Source organism: Bos taurus, chromosome 4 (genome assembly GCF_002263795.3).
Source record: "Bos taurus isolate L1 Dominette 01449 registration number 42190680 breed Hereford chromosome 4, ARS-UCD2.0, whole genome shotgun sequence".
In the NCBI taxonomy this organism is placed as follows: domain Eukaryota; kingdom Metazoa; phylum Chordata; class Mammalia; order Artiodactyla; family Bovidae; genus Bos; species Bos taurus.
In genome coordinates, this window is record NC_037331.1 from 28485098 (window position 1) to 28497360 (window position 12263).

The window sequence follows — 12263 nt, forward strand, 5'->3', positions numbered from 1 at the left end:
ATCTTAGGTACAGGGACTCCAGAGGAATAAAGAGTAGAAGTTATGCTCTTCCTAAGAATTGTCAACACCATGCACAAATATCCATCCAATGTGCCTGGCAGTTTTCAAAAACCAGCCAGTTATGGAAATAAGAGGCAGCTGACAGAGGGCTCACAACATTTTGAATTGCCCCCAAACAGGTCAACAGAAGCCTGAATGTAGCTTATATTGCATATCAGCAACAGTTATCAACTTCCTTCTAGGAATTACTTATTTTTTCATCTCCACTGCACAAGTATGAGCACCTGCATGGGTGCGCACGTGCACCCACCCACCCACCCACCCACACACACATTCTTTCTTCAAGTGATTTAGGTTTCTATCTTGCTCCTGTAACTGATTTCACTTTCTGATCTTAAGTCACTAAATCCTAAATCCTTTAGGTTCTTATACCTTAGGTGAAGAAACTCACCTGCTAATATAAGTGGATAACAAAAGCAGGTGGAATTCTTAGGCAACATAGAATACTGTAAATATAAACTGCTACTGCCGTTATTATGTCATCATTATTATCATTAATTATTTTAATTCCCCAGAGTTATCCATGTAGGAAATTGGCAGAAAAAAGTCATGAAAGAACTAAAAATTCCAATAACCCAGCAAAAATAATGAGAAAATCAAGAACACATCTGTATTTGGTAGAACAAACAAAAAACACACCTCTTTATCCCAATATTGACCTAGATAATATTCCTGTGATCCCGGAATAAGCACACTAAATCACAACTGTTACTATGCCTAAAAGTAGGTATGACAAGTACATGTTTTCTAAGACCAGATATATGACCTAAATGTTACTTAGTTTTGACTCCAAGGTCAATTTCATCAACAGTCTTACAATAAACCTCCCCTTTAGGAATGTGTAAAAACAGAATGTCTGTAATACACAACAGAAGCCACATATAGAAAATGAATTTTCCAGAAATATTAGCAAAAACATGTGGTCATTATTGTGGGACAATCACAGTTACTGAATACCTAACATTTATCAAGCCCTTTATATAAATACTACATTTAATTTTTAGAAAACTCCATGAAATAGTTAGTAGGATTGCTATTTTATGGATGAGTTAGCTGACTGCTCAGTGAGATAATTTAACTCATTCAAACTTAAACAACTAGAAACTGCTAGAGCTAGAATTTGACCCCAAGTCTCAATACTTCCAAAACCTGTTTTCATTTATTTGTATCATGCCAATACTACCAATGTGTTGGAGAAGACTCTTGAGAGTCCCTTGGACTGCAAGGAGATCCAACCAGTCCATTCTAAAATCAGCCCTGGGTGTTCTTTGGAAGGACTGATGCTAAAGCTGAAACTCCAGTACTTTGGCCACCTCATGCGAAGAGCTGACTCATTGGAAAAGACTCTGATGCTGGGAGGGATTGGGGGCAAGAGGAGAAGGGGACGACAGAGGATGAGATGGCTGGATGGCATCACTGACTCGATGGACATGAGTTTGGGTGAACTCTGGGAGTTGGTGATGGACAGGGAGGCCTGGCGTGCTGCAATTCATGGGGTTGCAAAGAGTCGGACATGACTAAGTGACTGGACTGAACTGAACTGAATACTACCAATTATACAAATGAACTCTTATACGTCAGGCAGCTGTAAGAATAATTGAGCATAAGGAACTTATGATCTTACAAATCTACCATCAACAATAGGAAAGCCAGTTGAAGTTGGAGTTTGGTTTGTGATGTAAGATTTTCACTTCTCTCGAGTCTCAAAGGGGCTTTCCGGGTGATGCTAGTGGTAAAGAACCAGCCTGCCAATGCAGGTAGATAAGAGATGTGGATTCAATCCCTGGGTCTTCCAAGATTCCCTAGAGAAGGAAATGGCAATCTACTCCAGTATTCTTGCCTGGAAAATTCCATGGACAGAGGAGCCTGGTGAGCAACAGTCCATGGGGTTGCAAAGAGTCAGACACAACTGAGTGACTAACACACACACACACATCTCAAGATTTCTCTCAAGTCTTTCTTTTGATCCCACGTACACATGTGGGAACCAAGGGCTGGTGTTTCACCTTGAAATTGAGCAGAATACATTGGCCTCAAGCCCATCAAATTCTAAAAAGCAGAACTTAAAAAGTTTAGCTGGGAATTAAGAGCAGACTAGTCTTGCGATTCTTTCAGGACCCTTTTGAAGCTGGCCACATCCTATTCAGGTGAGGTAGAGCTTCACTTACCAGTTTTTCTTTGAACATATCTTTGCTCTAACAAGTTTGGTCTCCTCAATCCCCGCCCCTCCCCCGCCCCGCCCCCCGCCAAACTCTCCATTTTGCTGTCCCTTCCATGACTTGACACATGTTAATAACTGTGCTTAGCATATCATCTTCTTCCCTCTGCCCACTGGAAATCTGCCTCATCTGCAAGGCCTGGGTAAAGTTCTTCCTCCATGAGGATGGATATCCTTGATTATTGATACCTCTCCCTTTGAATGTATTTAAACAAATATATCATTTTGTGTCTTCCTGATTGGGCTTATAATATTTAATGATTATTTGAGATGCATTATTTAGCTTTATTTTTTAAGGCTAAGATTTATGGGTAGGAACAATTTAATCTAGTATCTCACACTGTTTTGAGAACATGGGAGCTTGCACAGTTGATCAGGTGGCTTTCTCAGTCTCTTCTGGAAAACAAACAGTGATCAGGACTTGGCCTTTATGCCATCCTGCCTGGCTCACAGATTGAGAGTTGGGAGCAAATAATGAGGTCAGGCCTCAGTGAATGACTTTTTCATTTTATGAAAATTTCCCATGTTTCACACAAAGAAATTTTCTCTATTGATTATGAAATAAGACTGCCCTGGCTTTAAATACTAACTCAGCTGATTAAATAATGGTGTACCATCCTAGTTAAGCTCTTTTTCCTACATAAATTTTACAAAACAAAACATTGTTCATGAAGTTGTTAATATTAGAAATAAAATGTATATGAAAGCATATGGACCATAGTTAACTATTAATAAATCATGCCTAGTATTATTTCTGCAGGACAAGTAGCTCAAGGCTCCCTGTCCTCCATGGTACTATGCTTAACCACTGATTTTATTTCTGCCTTATTTTTTCCCAGTATTTAATAACAGATCATGAACTCATGGAAGTTTCAATTGCTTCTTGAGTTGCATTACTGCTAAAAATCATGGTTACTAATTAACATGAGAGTTAGTTATGCTTTAAAAGCTATTTGGGTAGTTCAGACAAAACCATACAAATTTCCAAGTTATTGAGTATCTTTGTCAGAAGTGTTAATTTTCACTTTTATTCTGACTTTATAACAATAACATTATTTTACATATGTGTTTTGAGGACTTCATGGTACAAAAGTAGTTATCATATCCTCCCTGTTTGACATGCCTAATTTAGATAACTGTCTAATTTATCTGATTATCAAATATCTTTATCATAGAGCTTCCACTACCCTCTCCACCTCCAACAGAAAAACAGACAGAGACAAGTGTCTTACAATGGCAGCAGTTCCCCCATTCAGTTTTAAGCTGAATATCTACATGACTTTTCCAAATATATTTTAGTATATTTTTGTAGTTGCTAATGTATAATGTATATAATGTAAGTAAAAAACTAACTAGATGCTATACATGAACATGCGGGGTCTGTAGCTAAGTTGGTAAAGAATCTGCCTGTTATGTAGGAGACCCAGGTTCAATCCCTGAGACAGGAAGATCCCCTGGAGAAGGAAATGGCAACCCACTCCAGTATTCTTGCCTGGAAAGTCCTGTGGACAAGAGGAGCCTAGAGGGCTACAGTCCATGGGGTCACAAGAGTCAGACACAACTTAGTGACTAAACCAACCAACCAACAATACATGGAAAGAAAAACAAAAGCAAAAATGATGAGTCAAACTAGAGCTGGTTAAGGATGTTGGAGACATGTTGAGAACCAGTGTATCACTAGCAGGTTATAGGTCCTGGTTGTCATGGAGCTGAATAGGGCAGTAGAAGGAGCAGCTAATGTTCACTGTGCACTTACTTCTGGCCAGGCTCAGTACTGACAGCTTTATAAGCATTGCCTTAGCTTCACAACAACTTCACAGTAACCCATATAATAGGTACAGTTATTTCTCTCCCTGACTTGGTGAAGAAGCATAAGTTATCCAGAGCCACAGTAATATAGAGTGAGATGTATGAATCCCATCTACCATTTACTATGAGTACAGTATACATGTAGATTAGATCTGCATTCATGAGAAGGATTGCAAGGCTTTATACATCACAGAGCAAAGTAATAGCATAACTTTTTTTTCCCTCTTTCTCTTTTTCTGCTAGAAAGATGCTCAATGAGTCTTTCTATACTATTACCTAATTATTCTTCCATTGTCCATGTACTTCAACATGGACATCTATCTGCAGAGTGGTGCTCTGTGTTCAGTCATGTCCAACTCTTTGCAACCCTATGGACTATAGCTCGCCAGGCTCCTCTGTCCATGGAATTTCCCAGGCAAGAATACTGGAGTGGGTTGCCATTTCCTTCTCCAGGGGATCTTCCCAATTCAGGGATTTAACACACCTCTCCTGTGTCTCCTGCCTTGGCAGACAGATTCTTTACCACTGAGCCACCCGGGAAGCATCTTCAGTGTAACCACCTTGTATGTAATTTGATGAAATTACATTAGGAAAATAAAGTTAAATATTTTGAAGAACTCTGGGATTGGTTATTTAGGTATAGAAATGCCATTTGAATGAACAGAATTATATATAAATATATATAGTACAGTAGGTTGAATTTTTGTTCACTTCATAAATGAATGACCCAGCATTGTTTGAACAGAGAATTGTTGGAGTTTTCCCCCTTTGGTGTGTGTGAATCTATGCTAGTTTTTACTGAATTTTAAAGACAGGCATTTCAGTTTGGATGGCTGGGTTATATCTCCCATCTACTAATATAATTAAGTATGATCTGAGGGCTGAGTGAATATTCAGGAAGGTTAAATTGCTTAGCTATATTCAAAGCACATAATGTATGACCTGGCTAACAATTAAGTCAATATAGAGATCTAACTTGAACATTTTATGCAAAAATATCCAAATTAAAGATATGATTTTGTCTGATGATGTTTGTATGAAGCACACTGTCAACAAATAGGTGATTGATGCCATTATTATCATTTTTTCCCTAATATGTCTATGGCAAATTCTTCAAGACCACTTTTACCCTTGAATAAGGGCCAAAATCCTGAAACAGAATTTGTCATGTGTTCTGGATAGAAATTTCAATGCATGTCACTTACATATGGGTAAAATATTGACTAAAACAAAAAAAAACCTATTGTCAGATAATGACAAAATTCACTGATTTCCTCCCATCATGTCATTATCAATCAACACTAGAAATAGGCATTTTACTTCTTTTTTGGACAGAGTATGGTTCCTTGAATAATAACTACATATTCCAACTATTAAGACTCTTGAGAGTCCCTTGGACTGCAAGGAGGGCCAACCAGTCCATTCTGAAGGAGATCAGCCCTGGGATTTCTTTGGAAGGAATGATGCTAAAGCTGAAACTCCAGTACTTTGGCCACCTCATGAGAAGAGTTGACTCACTGGAAAAGACTCTGATGCTGGGAGGGATTGGGGGCAGGAGGAGAAGGGGACGACAGAGGATGAGATGGCTGGATGGCATCACTGACTCGATGGACGTGAGTCTGGGTGAACTCCGGGAGTTGGTGATGGACAGGGAGGCCTGGCATGCTGCAATTCATGGGGTTGCAAAGAGTCGGACACAACTGAGCAACTGAACTGAACTGAACTGAACTTATCTAATTGCCACTTATTTAACTGCCCTGATTCCAGTAAATAACAAGTAGCACTTGAGAATAAGAGTATGACTCAGATAAAGAAAATATTCTTTACCTGGGCTCTAGATAGCCATGAAGGGGCTTTATTATATCCAGAAACTTGATATAAAAATTAGTCTATATGTTCAAACAATAATATGTATGTATGGAGAAATATCTGTGAGGTTATACACTAAATTTATAATGTTGGCTAATTTTGATGATGTGGTAGGGAAGAGAACTTCAGTTTTGATTTTTTTAACCCTTTGCAACAGGAATTATAAATTACTTACATAATTAAAATTCATTTAAAAATTGGATATAAATGTACAGTTGTGGTCTTTTCTGAGGATAGGGCACTGTTTTCATCTCATGATAAATAATATGAGTCCTTTATGTTATATATTTTAACTTTGGAAAAAATGATGCATTATCTAGCATTTGTAAATTTGAAGTAACTGTTTGAGGGGTTTCTTTCACTTTGTCTTGTTTTTCCTTAAACGAACTGAATAGACTTAAATATTAGAAATAACATTTTGGAGCAAGTATCATTTATATACAGCACTTAATTTCTTTTGCTTTGGTATGGATTAGGATGTACAGTAGGTGAATTTCAACACAGTCTTACAGTTGGCTGAGTTGTTGCCATGGTGAATCAGGAATCCACAATCAGAAATCCACATACTAAGTATATGACTTGACTAGGCTATAAATTTCATTAAAATATCAGATTTTTGAAGCAGATAAAGTTATGGTGTACAAATTAAGAATGCTCCAGAAGCAATAAAAATCATTCAAACTTAATGATTTTGTTAAGAAAATTGTGAATATTTTAAAAGATTATTTTACATGTGGGGTAAAGGAGCTTAAGGAAAGTTCTTTTAATACATCTATAGAATGAATATCAGATATAGATGGATGGAATTTACCATGGTATGTATAAAATAAAACTCTATCAGATGTTTTTCTGGACACCACCATTTGAATCTTTAGATTTCAAAGTGCCAATTTAGAGCAACAAAATAAAATTTCCTTGGATCTGTGTACCACTGAATACAATCCACTCACATTATAGATGATGTACTGGAGACTGAGTAAAATGACGATCCTACAGCCGCTTGGAGACACAGTCCTGTCTAACTCCCTGCCAATGTATCTTACACATCGATCATATTTCACATGCCTATGTCTTCTCCAAAGCAGTTTACTCAATGGTTCATTTATTGTTATCTAGTAGTGTTATTTCATGTTTTCAATGAGGTATCTATATAAACTACTACAAAGAATCAAGAAGAGGCCAAAATCTTATAAGGCATTTATAGCTTTCTTTTGCTATGAAATTATAGTTAAAATTTTTTTTCCTTCTAATTGCCCACATCTTTTAGACTGGTCCCAGGTCCCATAATAACCATTTACCTTACTATGAAATAGTGACTGGAAATAACCTGTATAAACATCCATCTTATGGATTTTAAGCCCTTTTTCTTCATACTATTTTATTTTTAAGCCACTTAAAATTTTGGTCCAGTAATTTTCCAATAATCCAAAAATATTCAACAATAATTTAAGTCCAAATAATCAAAATAGTTGCCTAAATTCTTAGTGCATTTGACCTAGATAAAAAGCTTATGATGTTGAGGTCCATATATAATAAGCAATCCCTCCATAGTAGTTTTTATTTCCATTGGCTTCTAAAATTGAAAGCAAAATCTGGTAATAATGATATTTATGTATTGGAAAAAACTTCATGGAACCAATCGAAATACACTCTGGTTATGGATTATGACCTGGAAAGTTAATTATTATACAATCCCATCTAGTGTTTATAAATAACATAAGATTTTTAATTTATAATACCAGAGAGATGAGTAGTTATCAGTCTAGTGTTCTGCTGCATATTCCTGAGATCTCTTTGGAAATTAAGAATTGTTATTATTATTATTTTATTAAAACTATGAGGAAATAATCTGAGACTGGCACACAGCCTCTCATGGTCTGGTCCCTACCATTCTTTCCATCCTTATCTCTCCCTCACACACCTAAGCCTCAGAAAAACATAAGAGCTTATTATTCCTGAAACACAACCCAACCTGTCCGTTTTTTTGTTTTCAACCTTGTCGCCTAGAAAGTTTTCTTTCTTAGGCATTCACTGCCATTCTGTGCACCCAATACTAGCCATGTGCGTATTCAGTGCGTACTACATAGCATACATTTTACTAAGAACATGATTTTATTTGTGCCGTCTAACAACCCTACTTGACAGAGTATGAGGAAACTTTGGCTAGTCAACCAGATAGTAAATGGCTAAAGGCTGACCTGGAAGCTACTCCCAAGCAGACTCCAGATTTCATACTATGATACATTCCTTCTAAGTTTCAATAAACTTTAAAGATCAAGAGAAAAATAATACTTGTCCCAAGGATATTTCTTCTCTCCCCTGTATCTGTAACTCCCTGAAGTCAAACTCTAATTTCTCACCACTGGTAAAGGAAGTGACATATCTATCCATCTTACTTCCACAGCTCGGCATTCTGATTCATCTTAATAGTCTTTGTGTTAAATAGTAAAATGCTTTGCATGTGGTAAGCCCTCTATAAATATTGGTCACATGAATTCATCATTGCCAGAATTGTGATAATCCAAACTGTATTACAAATGACCTCTGAAAAATTATCTTAAAAATCAAGTTAGCAAGACTATAATTTGGTAAACAATGGTCAAATTTAGACATTTGTTTCTTTGCCAATTTGATTTATTGAGTTTATAAAAGTTATCAACTCTTTTGGCACTCAAATTTCAAATCGGTTCATTCAATCACATGGATTTATTTTTTACTGAATCAGAAAACAGAATTTGAACCTATTATTTCAGAATCATAGGTGAATTTGGTTACTCTAAAAAGCAAAATGTTTTAAAAGGAAATAATTATTTATAATAATGACTGTGCTTTATTATTTTGCTTTTCACTGAGCTGCTTCAAAATTTTCATTTTTTTTTGTACATACACGTCAACTCACCTAGATAATTAGTAAATAGCTGAGAAAGAGAGAAAAAAAAACATTTTAAAATAATTTTTCTTACATGACACCAAGCAAATGCAACCACCTTTTTATTCATGAAGGTAAACTGGATACTTCAATGCTATTTTGAGACAACCTACATTCACTTACTCAATTTTCTGAACTACAGAGGGAAATTAATTTGAAGAGTATTTAAGCGTTCTTCCTCATAAGCCACCAAAAGATCACATTTTATTTTGCTTGATTTAAATGTTGACATTACATTTCATTTTGAAAACTGGTAGAAGTTTTCAAGTTAATTTATGTTTAATCATAATAATGCTAACTACAACTCTCAAAATAATCACTACTACATATAAGATGTAAAATAACTAGCTTTAAGATTTATCTTTTATTTAGTCTTTCATACTTATATTTAAAATAATACAGCAAAAGGTAATTATTTATGGTTGGGGACTTACTGAATTTAGAACAAGGATACTTAGAAGAATCCAATGTTAGAACTGAATACCATTTTTCTTTTAATTTCTGCAATTTAAAAACATTCTCACTTAGAAAAGTTAAATTATAAAAACTAATTTTCTAAAGCATAATTATGCCAGTTTTAAGAATGCTAGAACTTCACTTAAAAATAAATTGCTTCAGAATTACTCTTGAACTCATAAATTATCATTTTTTCCCTCAGACACCTAAAGCACAAATAACTAAGCCATGATTGTTAATTATACTAATTATCAGTGACAGAATAACATCTTATTAAATTATCTTAGAAAACAGAATCAAGCTAAAGATCCAGAAGGATATGGATAGAAGAGCTATATAACTTAAAGGAGAAGAAAAACTGATTTTCACAAGTAGGTTCACACTAGGAATAGTGCTGAGTTATTTTATTGATCCTGGGTGGAAGGAATGGGTCTCTAAGGTTTTCCTAGAGATTCACCCACAGTAAATAAACTAGAAGCTGGCTGGGTCTGCCCTCTGACCTAATGAAAATTATGACATTTTCTCTGAGCATTAGGTACTCTTTAAGCTGAGTTATTCTTGAGTTAGAATGTTGCTACATATCATTTGTTGTTTACCTTATTCCCTAGAACTTAGGAAAGAGTTTTAAAAACGGAAAATTAAGAGCAGTGTTTTCTGGGATGAAATCCTCCTTTCATACTCACATCATATTTCTCTTTGTGACATCTGTGTTGTCTTTAGTGTACTTTGGGCACTGTTACCGAGAAATAAATGCATAACTCTATCCTTGCTTGTTGCTGGTGTAAGAAAATGATGTAACACTTTCATTTTGATTTTCCTTGTAAAAGTATGGAGGCTGAGCCTGCCCTTGACAGGTGTGACCCCCACCCCCGCCACCCCAATCAGCCCCACTGGGCAACCTTTTGCAGATTCACCCAGTGGAAACTGCCCTCCCCCAACTTTAAACAAAGCCATTTAATTTGGTATCAAGTCAAGGTAAGGGAAAAAAAATACTACTAATTAAAGGAAAACATACAGAGGCATAGCCTGCGACATGAACCTACATGCAAGCCAGAGGAGATTCATGATTTTCAACCCCAGGGAGGGAGTGACTAACGCGCGCACACTGACCATCACCGTAAAGAGGTAAAGAGAGAGTGAAATGGCTCAACGTACACACACCCCGCTCCATACCGGGGACGAGTCTCCAAGCTGCGGCTTGTGCTCTCGGAGGGCCAGGCTGAAGCTGACCGCCCCCACTGCCACGCTGGACGCCCCCAGCCCTATCTCCAGCACGGAGAGCACCAGGAGGCTCCCAATAATCTGGCCGCTGGTGCACATCCTTCTTCGGTCATCATTCCTTCCAGGTCAGAGAGGGAAGCCGACCATCCACCTTCTTCCTTCCACTCTCCTCCTTATCCCCTCTGCCCGCTACCAGACCCCAAAACTTTTCTTTCTTCACCAGAGAAGCATTATCCACAAGGACTGGATTTCCAGAACCGGAGACCCTCTTCCCTGACTGGGTCAGAAGCAGAGTTGCTCCACCCCTGGCACGTTCAGACAGGGATCATAGAAGGATTTTCCCAGTCGGTGGTCGGAGTCCAGGAGAGGAGAGCACACTGGTAGAAAGGGCTTTCAATAAGGAGCCAGAAGCCTGGGGGAGCCAGGGAGCTGGGAGCTCTGCTCCGGAGTCGAGGCGCTGTCCAGAGTTCTGCCGCGTCCCAAGTCTCCGCAGGGAAATCCCGTTCTCTCCTCTGCTTCCGGGACCCTTTCAGGCTCCCTTTTCTTTCCCCGCAAGTACAGGAGCTTTGCTTCCCCAGATCCTAAGCGGGACCGCTCAAAGCATCTCTCACCCTCTCGCTCGGTCTCCTTTCCTTTGTTTTCGTGGTAACACGAAGTGCTTCTACGAGTCCCTCGGTCCCCAGGCTGAGAGGATGATATTCAGCACCACGCTCCTCACAGTTGCTGTGTCGCCAGAAAAAGCGACCTTGTCTGATGGCCTTTTTCTGTCTGGGTTTGTTCTTCCTCGTCGTCGTCCTCTTCCTCTCCCCCTCTCTGGATCTGATTCTCTCTCATTGCAGTGACCTCATTGGGATTTAAGAGGCTGATGGAGGAGGGAAAAGCTTGATGTATTTGTGGGTGCAGGACCAATACTCTTGAATGACCCTTGCTCGGCCCCACTTGGGGACCCTTACCACAGAGATCCAAGCGATACCTTCCTTCGCACTCTCCCACCAACCCCCACCACCTCCATCCTTGTTTGCTCCTTCCTGGGCTTCTGTCCAGATGGGAGGGGAGGTGATGCCTGCGTCAACACGGGGCTCATTCTGTGTGAAACTTTCTTTTTCGTGTACACGGGGTGATGTGGGAGCGCAGTGAGTGAAGAATGGCAGAGAGAGCACAGGGGATGGAGAAGGTACAGACTCCGAAATTCAACAGGACTCCAAAGGACCTTCAGGGAGGAACTCCCCTCTCAAGAAGAGTTACTCTCCAGCATGTTTTAAGGAGCTGCCATGACCTGTCATCCTCCCTGTTGAACGTGGGGAAGATGCAGTTGACTGGGCCACACTTCTCCAGGGAAGTGGCTGTGGTTCCTCCTCAGCTGGCAGACCCTAGCTCTCTCTGAGCACGTTCTGGGTTGCATCACCAGACCACACGCCTGGGACCAGGCGTTCTCACTCAAATTCAAGAGATGTGTACATTTAAGTACTAAATAGAAACAACATTGCTTTAAAAAAAAAAAATCTGCCTCATTGCACACTTTATGACAGTTTGCACTCATCAGAATCCTTAGAGCAAGGGCCAGCCATGGTTCAGGTATTTTGGGGTTGTAATCCGATGCACATGGGACTCTAGAAGTCTGGGAATCACTGAGTCTGGGCTCAGTTTCACGTCCCTGATTTGATTTCATGAAAAATCCCAAGGTGTTCCATCAGGAAGATG

General features: G+C 38.7%; 1 protein-coding gene across 6 annotated transcripts in view; it reads right to left on the bottom strand.

The window, feature by feature from the left end:
* Positions 1–12263, bottom strand: part of TMEM196 (transmembrane protein 196) — a 131791-nt gene that overhangs the window by 62143 nt on the left and 57385 nt on the right. Inside the window, exon 1 of one of the 6 annotated variants that reach the window (XM_059885366.1) lies at positions 10497–11940. The exons of 2 other annotated variants lie outside the window; for them this stretch is intronic. In XM_059885366.1, the coding sequence (XP_059741349.1) occupies positions 10497–10661 (165 nt within the window). In that variant the 5' untranslated portion in view covers positions 10662–11940. Of the gene's footprint in view, positions 1–10496; positions 11941–12263 lie in introns of those variants that run through there. 3 more of the 6 variants (XM_059885367.1, XM_005205171.5, NM_001206771.1) reach the window with 3 other exon arrangements.